The following is a 16,761-nucleotide window of genomic DNA, read 5'->3' as shown; positions in this document are numbered from 1 at the left end:
TTTCGCCATGTGAGGAATTGGCGACGCAGTTTATAGAGATAAATATCTATTCTTCCTGTTTTTTTTCTTATTGAAACACCACTTTATGTCCTATATCTGAATATATATGAAATACGCCTTATCTGATTTAACTCCACGTCTACACATATAATCCTAACACGATGACGTATATATGAAATATGAAACAACAGCACATCAGAAAAAAACCCAAATGATTCACAAACGTCTACTGCTTGAAATTCCCCTTTACAAGAGTAGTGCAGCGCTTGTTTTCAAGCTTAGTCGAGCCGTCTTTGCAGGTATTTCCACTTTGGATATCCGAGTTTACAATGACAGCAAACGTCACACGAGATGTCTGGCGTCAGTACGACGTAAAAGGAATCCGTCCATGATGACAGTTCCAGAAAGCCCACATTACCATGGTGCTTGTGGCTTGTTTTGCGTCATATGTTGTATAAATGGACGAAAAACCCACGAAAATATACATAACGATGGTATTTTTGACATAATCACAATTGAGGTTATAAAATGTAGCGTGTGAATGTAAAGTATCTGGAAACATGCAACACAATACTCATGCTAAACAAGCAAAATAACCCATGGCGACCATTATTATTATACAGTATTATCACTTAAACTCAACGGAAATCCCATAGTTTGTCCTTTACTTTCAGCTTTCAGCTGTTTATTGAGAAAAGACACTTTGTGACGTCAGCTTGGGCCAGACAGACAACTTCGAATTGACTATCAAGCTGCTGAAGCGCATGCAATAAATAATGTATAGTCTAATTGTATGCCTCCCTCTAGTGGGGTTTCTTGGAACTGCAACTGCCTACAAGTGGTGGCCAGTCTTCCCGGGGCTGCTGAAAAAAAATCAACCAAAAGTTTGCTTTTGTTATTTTGTAGTCAAGTTAAAAGCAACACTCCAGAATGTTCCACAATGGCATTAAAAACATTGCTGCCATTCCCGTCCAATTGCTTGTATAAGTCTGGATTTTCGGCACTGACCACTACGAAAACAATCAAAATGTGCGTCACGTGCATCAATCTACACTATTATCATTTTCTCTCCAGCAAACAAACTGCAGGCTCGCACTCATAGTGAGTCAATATTCGTTGTGTACGTGTTTCAATTTGTTATTTGGCTTTTATTTGCTTTACACATTGATACATTGCATTTGCATGAGATTACGTTTTCGCAGGGCCTTAAACAGAATTGGATTTTATTCGGATTCTTTTTTTGGCGAACAATAAATTCAATAAAAATAGCAAATTGGATTTAAAAAATGAACTGTTCGGGACTCGGATTAAACCTTTATCCTCTGAATGAAAAGCAGCAGCTGTACCATTACACCACCAGGTAAAGACAGGTGAGTAGGTGAATTCTGCCGTCTCTCTGCCTCACGGCAGCGATGCACGTCCTTTGCGCATTTGCAGAGAGTGCGCCTCCTTGTGAAAAATGGGGGCCCTCATGGATAGTGGGGCCCCACACACTGCACGAGAGGGGCGGCTCTGATTTTCCTTCTGACAAATACACCACATGGAGGTGCTGTTAATTCAACCCCAAAGTCTGACTTGAAATTTGTCATGCAGCTCAAATGCACTCCACAAAAGACCCACGGTTACTTTAGGGTGTTTAGCCGAATCACCTTCAGGAGTCTGACAACCACGTTTGTACAATTTCAGCAAGATTGGTCGAAAAACACGTCTACCATCAAGTAAAACGGGAGGGACCGACGAGGTAATTGCCCGTATCGTGAACCATTTGTGTAAAGATTATGTGTGTTTATTTATTGTTTTCTTCATATTCTAATATACCCGCGCAGTACACAGACACTGAAGCCAGACACACATACAAGCAGGCCTTTATTGATATGGTATCAATACAAATCAAGTACTTGTAGATTTTCAATAGGCAGAAAAAACATTTCCAAATCCAAAAAAAAAAAAAAAAGGAGTGCATTTTATACCAAAATTATATTGCGCAAAAGTCAGCCTTGTGTGGAAAAAAAAAACAATCAGATAAGTCGATACATCACACAAATAATAACACCTCCACAAATAATCCTTTGGGCACATAACACGAGGATGCTAAGTACATGTTGTAAATGCTAGTATGCTATTAAATACCTTTTATTTATACGTTCTTGGCTTCGGTGGTCGGTTCTGGCATCCCTATTAAATTATCATAAATGTATAAATATCTTCAGTAATTTCTTGTGCAAATGGGAATGGCCGTGTATTTAACAAATGCAACTCAAAACAAACACATCCCTTAAAAACCGAAGCAAGATAATATCGTTTCACGGAGCAATGTGAGACTAACGACGGACCTCACTGACGCTTGCACGCAAACTCTGCGAGGCAAGCGGCGTTGTCGAGACACCAGAAAGGACACAGAACTACAACCACGTGTCATTCACATCGGCGTGTCATTTTCAATGTGTTTATTTCAAAAGGGGACAGAGCGTATTAATAAACAACTGTTTGCGAGACGAATGCAAATATGGCGGAAAGTCAACGCCGCTGCTAATTTACACCCGTAGTCACCTTGGCAGGTAGAAACACAACACGCCACGCAGCGAACACATGGAAAGGAGCACAACTGATACAAATGAGTTGAAAAACGATTAGATAAAACAGAGCGTCTATATGTTGCTATGGTTACCCTGCCGCCCAAGGAGTTCACTAATGTTCAAACGTAAGGCAACATACAGTACATAACGAGCCTCGAGCTGTCTTGTATAGACTCACATTACAATATCAATTCATAGCATTTGTCGGGTGTTTATGGAGACAAACAGGGTGAAAGTAGAAGTGCATTTATTTTGTTTAAAAAAAAACAAACACTGTACACATCAATATCTGGCTTAGTCCCCCAAGAGGGGAGTGCGAAATTCAATGTTTGGGATGCTTGGTTACACTGGGATCCTTTCAGAGCACGAGCATTTCAGGTTCTGGTTCAACGTGACGTATTTGGAAATATTGCAACACTTTGAAGTCATTCAGCGTTCCCTTACTTTGCAAATCCCACGTGTTTTTCAATTTTGAAATGCACGCTTTAAAACGTCCAAGGACAAACAAGTCAGGAGTCGTCATGGAACATTGACAGAGCTGGGCTTTTGTAACTTCACTCGAGTTTATTATTATCTTTGCTGAATGACCTGAATGGCAGCGGGACAATGTGACACACAGACACCCACGTACGGTACACACACAGACACACTCACAGGCAGGCAGAAGGTTACACAGAGTATCTTTAATGCTTCCGTCACCAGAAAACAACCCCTGGCCGACACCACCTCCCAAAGAAATGTACCAGGGGTTTGTTAAATGTTACACAACTTCTATTTCACAACCTGCTGGCCTCTCAGACAGTCGGTCCCTTTACTTATTCACAGTCAATGCAGAGCGATTCGCATTTCCAGCTTGTGATTGCAGCCGGCTTGTTTTGTTAAACTGTAACTATTTTGGAAGCAGCGGCTTAGGGATGATAAAAAGTCTTTGCTCGAATCCATGAATTCCTTCTTTCTCTGGAAGAAGTTTGCGTTTACAGCGGAACCTCGGTTTTCGCACGCTCCGGGTTTTGCAGGATTCGGTTTCCGATGGAAATTATTGATAAAAATATGCATCGGTTTTCGTAGTGCATCCACCCGGTGGTGACTCCGTCTGTGTGAAGAATGGATCGTGGTTCTTTTAGCGTTCGGACACCATCGACAGATTCCGGCCAGGCAATCCATTAATTAATTTAAAAAAACAGAAAAGTATCGGATTATATTGGCCTGCATCTAAAAATCTTTGATATCAGCACACCGATACAAGCAGTCCATTCTAGGCTGCGCTCCAACGCTTGTATCCAGCAGCTCTATCCCGACTAGGGCCCATGTGATCACAACTACAGCATGTGCTAACGTGCTAACAGCGTTATCAAGGAGCAGAAGCGACGTCACAGTCCAAAAAAGATGTCTCAGCCAAGTCCGAGTCCCGTGCACAGAACCAGGAAAGTTCAAATGGCCAACCTCACCACGCATGCGAAGCGGTACCACAAAAAACAGCATGAGGATCCTCGCCAAAACACATCTCCGCCGTCCAAAACATCCGCGAAGCATGACCAACGGGTTTCTCTCATACCTACTTCTGCTGACTGTTGCTATCTGTGTGATTGATACCAATTGATCAAGCCTTTTCTAACATTCCAAACTACAAAATAAGTAATAAAAGTGCGTCTGATTCGTGCTGGATCGGACTGATATCGGTATCAACCGATACTTCAGGCTGTAATATCAGCATTATATCGGAAGTGAGAAAGTTGTATCGGGACAACCCTGGTTCTTGTTCAAAGAACGCACGCAACGATGAACAACTCGTATCTGTCTCCTTTCTTCCTCTGAATAAACTCAGTGCGCTGTACGCTAATGAAGTGTTCAAGAGTACTGCTTTTTTTTTTTTTGTTAACCACACAAAATTTGCAAGTGCCGGAACTCTGATGAAGGTGAGGAACACATTGAATTCAAGAAAGAATCCACGGCAAAGTATGACGTACTCATGTCAGGGTTTCTTTGTTAACACAGGTTTAAGAGGGGACGGTTCAAGGGACGTGTAATGAGGATTGTACCTGCTGCTGACATTGGCAATCAGGTTCAACTGAGCAAGTACACAGCTCCGATCGTCCGCCGAGGTGAAACACGCATTGAAAACCGAGGTTCCACTGTATTTGGTTCTATATTTCCTCTTGTATGCTTGCACAGACTTTGCTAAAGATGACCATGGAAGACACACTGAATGACCCAGCTTTAATTGTGACGTTCCATGCGTAGTTATGTAATGTAAACATTATGTCCGTGCAATCGATATTGCCTTGGTTTAATACTGTGAAGTCCCGTTCATGTTGGACTGCATCACTAGATTGCATTTTTGGATGCTTGAATACAATAAATTAAGTAGTAAACGACAAAAGAAACACAATTTATCAGCGACTAAATTGAGAGAGAAAGCAACCAACTGTCAATATGTCTTGTAAAAAATGGATCATTTGTGATTTTTAATGAGAAACTGGACTAAAGTGAAAAAGAAATGGCACAGTTTTTCGATATTTACAAGTGTCTGTCGATGGTGTTGCTAATTACGTCAGGTTACGAAAAACACCTCCCCTCCGCAAAATGTCAGGTGATATTAGTCCTTATATGAATGCACCGAACAGTCTTACTATAATAAACAACACTTAGAGAAAGGCCCAAATAATAATAAAACAATGGCAATAATTAACATAAAAATACAACCCCAAAAAAACACAACAAAACAAATAACACTGAATAAAATTCCTCTGCCATTGAAATCTTTCTTCTTCCTTCTGATGCTGTTGGCTGTAAAAGAGACAAAAAGGACGTAAAACTACTACTGAAGCACTACGACTGATTGTTTTTGTAATGTGTATGGCTGCAAGTATTTTTTGTAGGTTTTGGTCTGCAGGACCATGTTGGAACCGATGGGCAGGGTTATGTGGGACAGAGCAGGAATCCTGAGAAAGAGGAGTGGATGTACTTGGTAGCGTAGAGGCCGTTCGCCTGGTCCGAGGGCATTTGGACCCAGACCTGGTCGCCTTCTTTCAGCTCGAGGACAGCACTGCCGGACGCCTGGTCCATGTAGCCTTTCTTGTATTCATCGTAAGTGTACGTAGCCGGTACATTGTTCTTGTACAAGGCCACCCACAGGCTAGTTCCCTTCACATGCACATGGTACGCAAAGTAGTAGACACCAGATAGAGGAGCAGTGAAAATGCCAGTTGAGAGACTGTAGGCATTCTGCCCGTTGTACAGAGTCTTGTCAAACATGATTGGCATACCAGAGGGAGGGAAATGCTTGGTGAGGATGGCGGTGAAGGCTGGCGCTAAAGAGGCAGAGAGTGGAATTTGACTGTATGCTGGCCCCTTACGGTCTCCTGGCACTTCACCTCCTTCCAACTGAGTATCTGTTGGACCTGCTACAACTGTTTGACCATTTCCTGGAGGACCCGGGGGCCCCGGAGGCCCAGGGAGACCAGGGTTACCATTAAGTCCAGCAGGGCCTGGTTTCCCTGGAGGACCTTGTGGACCTATAGGCCCTTTCTCGCCCAATTTACCCAGTCCTGGAAGTCCTGGGAGTCCAGGCTCACCCTTCAAGCCCGGGGCCCCCTGTGGCCCCATGGGACCCATAGGCCCCTGAAGACCTGGAATACCTGACTGACCTCTGGGGCCAGGTGTACCCATAAATCCTGGCTCACCTTTAGACCCTGGACCACCTGTGAGCCCAGGATTACCAGGTAGACCAATATGTCCTGCTTCACCTTTGGGCCCAGGTTTTCCAATTGCTCCATTTGGCCCCGGTAGGCCTTTGTCCCCAGGTATACCGGCTTTTCCCGGGTTTCCACTGGGACCCTGGTCACCTCTGAGTCCAGGAAGCCCTGGAGGGCCTTGGGGGCCAAGTTCTCCCTTCTGCCCTGGCATACCATGTTTTCCTGGGAGTCCCATTGGCCCGTGAAGTCCAGGGGGTCCTGGTTGTCCATCAAGACCTGGTTCTCCAATTAGGCCCACCATTCCTTGTTCTCCTTTGTCTCCAGGAAGACCAGGCAGCCCATTATGTCCCTTTTCTCCTTTTGGCCCACTTAGACCAGGTTTTCCATAGCCTGGAGTACCAGGAAATCCTGGCGAACCTCTCAGCCCTTGTTCACCTTTTTGACCTATGAGACCTGGCGCTCCTGGTAATCCATCAATTCCAGGCTTCCCTATGCCCACAGGACCTGGTTGACCTTGTAGCCCTGGAGGCCCGACCTCTCCTGGTTCCCCTTGATCCCCTGGAAGTCCCTGATCACCTTTAGCACCAGACAGTCCAGGCAAACCTTTTGGTCCAGGTTTACCAATGCCTGTAAGACCAGGTGGTCCTGTACTACCCTTCAATCCAGGGGGACCCCTTACACCAGGAGGTCCTGGAGTCCCATTTCCATTCTCACCTTTAATGCCACGCTCACCTGGAGGGCCAGAAGTGCCTTTTAATCCTGGTTCTCCCCGTGTACCAGGAGGGCCTCTGATGCCTGGAAGCCCAGGTTTTCCATTTAGAGACAAGCCAGCTGGGCCTGGCAGTCCCGGCTGCCCTGGTTGACCCCTGGGGCCTGGTTCACCACGAGGACCAACCTCGCCATTCAGTCCAGGCATGCCCTTTGGCCCAATCTTTCCTGGTAATCCCGGAAGTCCTGGTTTACCGATTCCTGTAAAACCAGGGGGGCCCTGGGGACCTGGCTGCCCATTGAGGCCCGGGTTCCCTAGTCCAGGTTTTCCTGGTGGCCCTGGTGGCCCAGAGGGACCTCTTGGTCCTGGTTTTCCTTGGGGTCCTGGCTCCCCCTTCACATCTACCATGGGTGGCATGTCTAAAAAAACAAACAAAAGATCATTCAGTTTAAGACACTGGAATGCTACATCATAGTTGGGTTTCATGACTTTTAAATGAATTACAAAGTCAATGAATTTCATATGGCTGTAAATGTTTGGTGATTAAATATTTATCAGTAAATTTGAACAGTTTTGCAGAATTTGGGGACATCAGATCATACTGATGAACTACAAAGTAGATGAAGTCAGGCTTCCTGTTTTAATTGTACAGAGTTACAACTCTGTATGGCCTGTGTCAGCTTAGCAACGATGCTTTTATTTATCCTCATGGTCACTCTGTTTTGTTGTCATACGTATTTACAAAATGCCACCTCTGTATTTAAGCAGTAAGGCAGGGCTTGTGTTCATACGTGTGTTGCTTATAGCATAAATGTCAAGTATAATGTTCCTGTTTGCTGCATCTATTGACAGTTAAGACAGATTTTGTTAAGGATGCTAAAAAAAAATGGAGTGTGTTTATTCATTTCTGTACACTTCCATAAATAGTTACCGTCATCATACCTAAACTTTTTACAGCCTGCATTGAATTCAAGTAGTGACTCAGCAGTGTGCTGTGTTGTTAACCTGTAACCAGTGAGTGGCAGTAAAAGCTTAGAATTAGTTGCACTCCTCCGAGAGACTGCTTTTTTTTTCCCCTCACACACTTTTCACATGGAAGAACTTTTAACATTTTAGAACTAATGTTTCTGTCTTTGTCAAACAATTTTAAGGTCACTGAAATAAAGGAGATTCTAATAATTTGCACGACCACTTTTTTTTAATAATAATAGCAAACGGAATGTCTTCTAATCATCACTACACGTTATAAATGACAGCATTTGTTTTTCTCGTCTTCTTTTAAATTAGGAAGCAGCATCCAGATCCAAAATGATTTCATTTTCTTAGCTGCTCAAAAGTTGTGATTATCGTTATCTTAAAATTAGCATTATAACTCCTCCTTCGCCATCGTTTGAAGCACTTCACGTCACGGGTGTGTGAGTGAGGGGAAGAAAAGCTCAAACTTTCTTGGGGAAAAGTGATTTGTAGCTCGAGACACCAAATACAAGCCATCTTTTTCAGACTCTTTTCTGAGGAAAAAGTACCACCTTGTACAGGACGCTGCATCAAATCACTTGAATGGCTTGAACAATGAACTACCGAATTCTTTTTGCTTACGAACCCTGGTTTAATTCACTGCAGGCCACCAGAGGTGGTTGCCAGCTCGTGATGTCATGTTACTCACCGACATAATGTCCCTTGCCTTCTCTGAATGGTGGTCCGACGGGGCCTTTCATCATTGGTTGCATGTACTTCATGTGAGGCATTGGGGGGTAGCCTCCAGCACGAACATGACCCCCCAGCATTAGGAGCACACAGACAGAGGCCAACAGCATGGTGGGCGGCAACCGATGTCACACACACAAAGAACTGGAAGGGAAATTGGTTCAGAGAAAACAATAAATGACATTTCCACACACATAAGGAAGTCAGTCATCAACTATACTTAAATGCTGTGTCACCAATACCATACCTTTCCGAGAAACGGATGTATGCATAAAATGAGTAACACAAAGTCACATTTTTATTGGCAAAAACATCATCTCCAGCGGACCATTTGAAACATTAGCCCAACAATAAAAGTATTTTTGTCATTTGACTTCATGATGTCAAATCTACTGTGTCAGGCAATATGGCCTGGGTAAACCAAGGAAACATGTTTCTTACATGAAAGCACAGGCGGCGGAAAGTATGCATTCCCAGCATAAACGGATAAAAGGCTGGCCGACATCCATTAACCTTTATCACCCAAAAGTATTAGACTTGTGTGGTTTAGGTTATGCGTGGAGATTTCCCCCTATGTTTATGTACATAGACGACATTTTTGTCTTACGTTGGCTTCCTTAAAGCAGGAAGAGAAGTACTACTGAGAAGCAAAAAAAAAAAAAAATGCAGCGAAACAATAAAGAACACATCCCAGAATGGATTCATGCAGACTGACTTGGTGTCAGAACGCAGATAGACAGTTATCTTCACCTACTGTACTACATTCGTTACGTGAGCAAGTCAAGCTTTCACTCTCGTTTGATCACCTTGATATCAACTAATTCATGTCTTTATGCAACACACCAGGCACACTCATACAATTGGAGCAAATTTTCGCCAGCATGCACCGTTATTCGCGTCAATCTGCCAAATCCGATTACTAGAAGTGACGCGGACTCCCTCCAGGTCCCTCTTGGACAGTTGAATAACTTGCCTTGCCAGATTAAATGTCTATTCTTGGTTTTGAAATTTCTAAATAAATTCAACTTATATAGGATTTTTTGCAACATATACTCCGGAGTGACTCATAGTCCGGAAAACACGTATGTCTTTTACATCAAAAGTACACTGCACAACAACTAACTATCTCTAAAGTCAATGGCCGCTCTCTTTCGGTGAGATACGAGCGTCCCCGTGCTTCTCACATCAGGTGGATCAAACCAACCCCAGTAGTGAGTGAATTCACTGCGGGGCCTCAACCCTGAGGTTAATTACAAGGTAAAAAAGTAATCAATAATTGCTCCAAAATAAAACAAATTTCATTCTTAATGTTGTGTAATATGGAATATATCACAGACAAAGCATCTCAAACATGTTATTTCATTCCGAGGGAGTCAATATGAGTTGGTTTAGCCTTGACTGATAGTGTTTACAGTCGGAGATGATTAAGCGTCATTAATTTGTGTCAACAAAACATGGAAAAGAGAATCAATTCAGAAAGAAGAGTAAATAAAATACCCTTTGTTGAATGCAACTTAAGGGGCACTTGTGAAATATTTTGGAGCACCTTTTGCCTTTTGCTGTGTGGCTTCACATGCTGTACCGGCGGACCGGCCAAGCCGTCACACAAGCCAGAACCGCCACTGAATGTGTGAAAAGTAAAACTATGGTCTTTAACATTCAAACATTCAGCCTGACATGTGGTATATACTGCTCAAGCATACGCCTGTCCATCGTGAAAAGAACGAGCACATCGCTCTCGGGCCAATTATTTTCACAATCACGAACAGGAAACTACTATAGTCTGTGTACCCTTAAACGTGTGAAAAACAACGTGTGGAAACTGCATCCATTTCATGTTTTCCTCAGCTTTTATTGACGGCCGATGTGCCGTCTCAGCCCGCTATAGTGCGTGACGCTTACATTAAGCTTGGAATTGTCCAAGTGCCAACGCAAACAAGTCAGTTGAGGTGAAAATCTGAGTGCTGCGCCTTACATCCAAGAAACGGACGGATTAACTGGCCTTCAGAAGTGTACAGGGGGATAAGAGTTACTAAACAAACAGGACTATTAGTGGTTATAAGGGGAGTTCAAGCAGGCGGACCATATGAGCAACAAGGACACACACACACACACACATTAAGATCTTTATCTGCACACATTTGGTCAACTGGTGATGATTCGAATTGGAAAAAACGTACGAAGCTGGGACTTGATTCACAATCGAGGGGGGAAAAAAGGTGTTTTCCTTGCCACATCTGTGCTGAGATCAGGTCTGCTTTACAGCTTGGCCCTCACCGTCCGTCTGTGATTGTTGAGCAACCACATAACCTCGTCAAGTCCAGTTCTTGTTTTACAGCCGTTCAATAAAGTGTTTGTCTCGGTCGCCGAACATTTTTATGTACTTAGTCACACGTCTGTGGTCTCCACTCGCCAAAAGGCATCATGTCGCGAATAAAAAGCTAATCAAACAAAATTGATTCAGAAAAAGAGCAGATTCGGTGAAGCGTTTTTTTATTCATTGGCCGACTGTCAGGCGGGCTGGCACACAAACGTGTCTGGTATCTGTGGTTTTGGTGCAAATATGATTCATCAAGAGACCCAAGGTGCCCACCATTCAGCAGAACTCTCCAAAGAACCACAGGGACTCAAATTTAAAAACAGAAGCATGAATAGGTAACAGACGCATGCAGGCCTGTGCAGTCTGTTAAGTGTTTTCATTGAAAAAGCTCCCCAGACAAGCTCTTAAATGTCATTGAATCCTCACTGGCTTCCACAGTGAGCCTTTTGGACCGAGACTGTCTCAAAAACACCCACGTAACAAACCAAACATGCTCAGTATGCATGAGAACACAATCTAGCTCAGTTAAGTGTTTTGAGAATACTGAAGATTGCTAACTTCCTATCATTTCTTTTTACACAACCCCACTGAAAACAAGCCGTACGAAATCCTCCAGAGAAAGGGCCAGTGTTAGATGAAGGCCTCTCAAAGTCATTATACACAAACAGCATCCAATGTTACAAGACGTTTTGGCAGGCTGAGTGACGCTTTATGTAAGCATGTTTAACTCGAAAGCAGGTCGGAATATACGAGACGGGAAACAGCAATAATTGCATTTTTAGGCAAATAAAGGGAGAGTTAAGTCTGGGTCAACAAGAGCACCGCCAGCGCAGACTTCAAAACACTTGGGTCCATTTCTTCAATCACAACTGCCACGACAAACATGAGAATGCAATTTTCACATTGACATGAATATAAGACGACCCCTCAATGTATCTTTTTTTGTCATCATGTTTTTCGAAGGACAACTGGTAGGTAGGTTTAAGGACTGCTTCTTTGATCACCATCAGAGCCGGCTGGCCCATTAGGCAATATAGGCGGATGCTAAGGGTGCTGTGGCCTCCAGGGGGTGCCCCCCCCAAAAAATTGTTGTATATTAGCTTTTGCATACTTATTTTTTATTTATTCCCATATTTACATATTTTTTATTTTGTGGTGAGGTTGTTGATATTATATTTCCGATTTTTTGTATTTATTTGTAATTTGTTAACCGTTTAAATAAACACCTTATCTTACAAACAAATGAAAGAAAACGCTAAAAACAATGTTTTTGGTGGGCATATTTAAATTGCCATGTAAAATCTCACCCAGGGTGCCACTTTGGGTCGGGCCGGTTCTGGCCCCCGTTATCTTAAAATTAGCATTAAAACGCTTCCTCTGTTTGCTAACTTGCCCAATCACTTTTTACCACCAGGTCTCTGCGTCACCAGGTCATGAGTGTGTGTGTGAGTGACAGGGAGAAAAGCTCAGACTCACTTTGGGGAATGCATGTATTTGCATTCCCCAAATCTGTGGGGATCTGTGTTCGGAATGGAATATTTTCAACAAGTGCATATATGTTGCAGTACTTATCCAAAACAGAGTGGAATATATTCCATTCCTAACACCTATCTAGAATCTAAAACTCTTTCTGTGACTTTTTTTCTATTTTTTTCTATTTGGGTCAATACCATGCCATGCCTTTGTGGCCAATAAAAACAATCATGTACATGTCCAGCAGAACAATCACGGTAGGTGATGCTAGTCTTCTCTGGTCCTGTAGGTGGTGGTAATGTGCAGTGCACAGTTGTTTTGTCAATGCAGCTCCATCTGCTGGACATGCGCGTTAGACTGTAACTGCACACAATAATCAAGATTCGGACCAAAATGTAATGTCCATGCAGCACCCTTTTCATGGAAATCGGTTCCGCAACCAATTTTGATGCACGATGGCACAGACTCAGCATTCGCACAATGATCCATGATGAAGATACAGTACAGTAGATGGACAACCGCGGTGTCTCACCACGTGCCGCAGGCTGCTTTAACAGACAAAAGTCTCACGTCGTCTCCAAAACAAAGACTGAGCAGCATCCTGCATCAGACACACAGAAGACGCAGACACCACAGGCCAACCGCCGTCTATACTGGCTAATGAAATCAGCAGCACCAGGGAGGTGAACATACTCGACCCCCACTTCCCATGTGTGGATCCAGACAAGCGAGCATTTCCTCAACCACACGCCCACAGGGAGATTAACGGTACACCGAAAGTGAGGATTTAGTGTCATGGAAGGGAAAGAGGCTGCTGTTTCTGCGGTGAACATTTGAGCCACTTGATCGTCATCTCCGTGATGTGCTTCAAAAAAACTGCACATTCTAGTTATTCCCGAGCCATAAGCTTGACTATAACCACCCACAACTCATGACATGACATGCCACGGGTGGGTTAGCTGGTATTCAACCGCAGCCAACCCCAGTTACCATAACATTCTTCTCGCAAATGTAGCAAGCTCAAGCTGTACTCTGGACACATGCATAATAATGACTTTTACAGTTAGTACAATAGGAGAGACAACCGGAAAACGGAAACACACACACAAACACGAATAAGGTATCACAAGCAGCCAGCAGTTAAAGATAAACTTGTCTCACACTGTGTCTGTGTCCGTGAAGCATGATTTTATTTTATAATATCCTTACTGTGAAGGACACCAGTGATGGCTTCTAGTAGTTTTTAATACAATATATATAATAGCATAATATAATATATTATATTTAGGGTTGTTTTGTATTTGGTTTTCATAGAGGTGCCTATAAATAAAATGTAAAACATCCCTGTCTCAAAGGTGTCAAAGCTAAGAAATACGATATGCTTTTTAATTGCAGCTGATATTGAAAATGTGATTTGAAACTAGATAAATGTTGCTCTTTTTTTGTCGCCGGGCCAAGATAAGTAAGGCCACGTCTAACACGTTAAACTCACTAGAGATTGATGAGTTTGTCTTAAAAAATATTTTTCCCACAATGGGTCTTGAAAAGGAGGGGTTTTCCTATGTCCAGGCTTGTCTTATATTCGGTAGAGGTGCCTATATATAAAATAAATTAATGTTACTATACAAAATATGTCTCAGAGCCAAGATAAGTAAGCCCACGTCAAATAGTCAGGGTTGTCTTATATTCTGTAGAGGTGTCTATACATAAAATAAATAAAATGTTCCTGTACAAGATATTTACTGGGCATTTGCAATATTAATATTTATTAAGTTGCAGAATATTCAAAATGTATTTAGTTGTGCCACAATAAAGGCGCTTAGTGCCTCAAAGCTTGGGTGATGCCCATTGTAAGATATTGGCGATTGATGAAGCCGAGGCATCAAACAACTGTTGAGCAGGTATGAAATACGATGCGCTTTTTAATTGCAACTGACAATGAAAACATGATTTTAGAAAAAAATAAATGTAAGTAAGGGCTGCGCGGTGGCCGAGTGGTTAGCCCACACGGTGGCCACACGGTCAGGAGGTCGGGAGGACTTGGCTTCGAATCTCCGCTTGGGCATCTCTGTGTGGAGTTTGCATGTTCTCCCCGTGTTTCCTCCCACCTTCCAAAAACATGCATGTTAGGTTAATTGGAGACTCTAAATTGTCCATAGGTATGAATGTGAGTGTCAATGCTTGTTTGTCTATATGTGCCCTGCTATTGGCTGGCGACCAGTCCAGGGTGAACCCCGCCTCTTGCCCAAAGTCAGCTGGGATAGGCTCCATACCCCCGCGACCCTTGTGAGGATATGCGGCATAGAAAACGGATGGATGGATGGATAAATGTAAGTAAGCCCTACTCTAGCAAACTATACTCACTTTAGATTCATGATTTTGTCTTAGAATAAGTCTTGGAAAAAGAGGGTTGTCTTATATTCGGGTTTGGTAGAGGTGCCTATAAATAAAATAAATAAACTGTCACTGTACAAAATATGACCAAAAAAATGACTATGCCCCATGTAAAAGACTGATTGGGCATTTGCAATTTTAATATTAATTAAGTTAAAATGATGATTAGATGAATAATAGCCTTTATGTCTCAGAGCCAAGCCCATATCGAACACATTGAACTCGCTGGAGTCAAATTTCATTTTTGCTATAATGGGTTGAAAAACATGGGCTTTCCTACATTATCTACTATTTGGGTTTAGTAGAGGTGCCTATAAATAAAATGTAAAAACTTATTGTACAACGCATGAGAAAATAAATCAATAAATACATAAAATGATGACCATGCTCCTGAATAAAACATATACTGGGTATTTGCAATTTAAATTTTAATTAAGTTGGAAAACATTGAAAATTGTATTCAGTTGTGCCACAATAAAGGCATTTATGTTCTGTCACCTTTTTTTTTTTCTAAAAACATGGTTAACGCTCCTGCCAACACACAGCATGGTCTCAATTACACTGTAAAAGTTTGCAGACACGTCTGCCATATAATGTACCTTGATATATTTATGTATGTCTCTGCAGTCTGGACACGTTCCTGTTTGACGCCTTCCTTGGTGGAACTGCGTCAAAAATGTAGCACCACGTTTTAAACAGAAGAGGTGCGGAGGAGCGTGTGAGTAAGGGGACAGGTTAAATGTGTAAAAAAAACAGATGGGGGTCAGGTAGAGGGGTTTGTTTCTTTGTGACATCATTCAGAGGGACATTTTTAATATCCTTGTGCACTCACTGCAAGTGCAAAAGCAGATGTGCTGGTTATATAAATGGGGGGGGGTATAGTTTGCTGTATATGGAAAGAGACACAGCGGGAAAGAAGTCAAAGTAAGGCTAAATTATTGAATGTTTTTGTTGTAAACAGAATTGAAGCTGCATGTATGTTGGATTAGACTGACTGACGACCTGCCGCTGTACATCTTTAAGGACGTTTTATATCCACTTTATCCCCTATACCGGTAATATGACCCCGTCTACATCGCATTGATCAGCCTGTCTCCCAAGGCCTCAGCTGGCAGCCTCAGATCCTTTCTTTCCCTCTTAAGCCTCCTCTGTTCGACTCATTGTTGGTGTGAATGCTTTTATTGTGTGTGCTGCCAAGAAATGTGCACGCAAGGTGCACACTTTGACTGACATTACTCTTCTATTAATCTGAAATAAGAGCGGACAATGCAATCTATCACAGCAAAGAACGAAGTACGCAGCCAGCAGAGAAGAGGAAAGATGCAACCTGAGTAGGGAAGCTGTGGCATCTACGAGCTGATTGGCTGATTGGCCAGGCTGCCGAGATCAAGTAAAATCAATGATGGCATTGCCAACAAGTCAAACAGGAGGTAAGATTAAAAAATAACACTAAAATAGTCAAATACAGAGGAGAAAAAAAAGATACACGAAAGGAAAACTGCACTTTAAAAAAAATGTTGCCCATCATCCACAATCCACCCATGTCTTTCTCTTTTCTGTGTATTCTAAAGATATAAAAACGGCTAAATAGAGGCAGCTATTTAATGCACATAATGGGACACACCTATACCACCTGCAAAGCCTGCTATTAAAACACCTCCAAAAATCTCCAACAATGTTTATAGTTTTCTATGCATGCTGTGAGCATGTGCTAACAGGTACATTCATGATTACATCTCATACTTACATTATTTGGTCATTTTAAGCATTACTTTCTTCCTGGGCGCATTGATTTCACATAGCAACATAGAAACGAACGCTACACCTAGCATTAACGTTTCCAAACTCAAAAACAAAAACACAGCAGCAGTGGCAGCAACTCCAAAATGC

General features: G+C 42.6%; 1 protein-coding gene across 3 annotated transcripts in view; it reads right to left on the bottom strand.

The window, feature by feature from the left end:
* Positions 1-4,396: 4,396 nt before the first annotated feature.
* Positions 4,397-16,761, bottom strand: part of col8a2 (collagen, type VIII, alpha 2) — a 91,312-nt gene continuing 78,947 nt past the window's right edge. For all 3 annotated transcript variants that reach the window (XM_054763638.1, XM_054763637.1, XM_054763639.1), the window contains 2 exons: positions 8,644-8,828; positions 4,397-7,399 (listed from right to left, as the gene is read on the bottom strand). In XM_054763638.1, the coding sequence (XP_054619613.1) occupies positions 5,496-7,399; positions 8,644-8,794 (2,055 nt within the window). In that variant the 5' untranslated portion in view covers positions 8,795-8,828 and the 3' untranslated portion in view covers positions 4,397-5,495. The remainder of the gene's footprint in view (positions 7,400-8,643; positions 8,829-16,761) is intronic.

This window comes from Dunckerocampus dactyliophorus, chromosome 20, assembly GCF_027744805.1.
Source record: "Dunckerocampus dactyliophorus isolate RoL2022-P2 chromosome 20, RoL_Ddac_1.1, whole genome shotgun sequence".
Taxonomy (NCBI): domain Eukaryota; kingdom Metazoa; phylum Chordata; class Actinopteri; order Syngnathiformes; family Syngnathidae; genus Dunckerocampus; species Dunckerocampus dactyliophorus.
The sequence above is the reverse complement of the archived record's forward strand: the minus strand, read 5'-3'. Positions and strand labels throughout refer to the sequence as shown.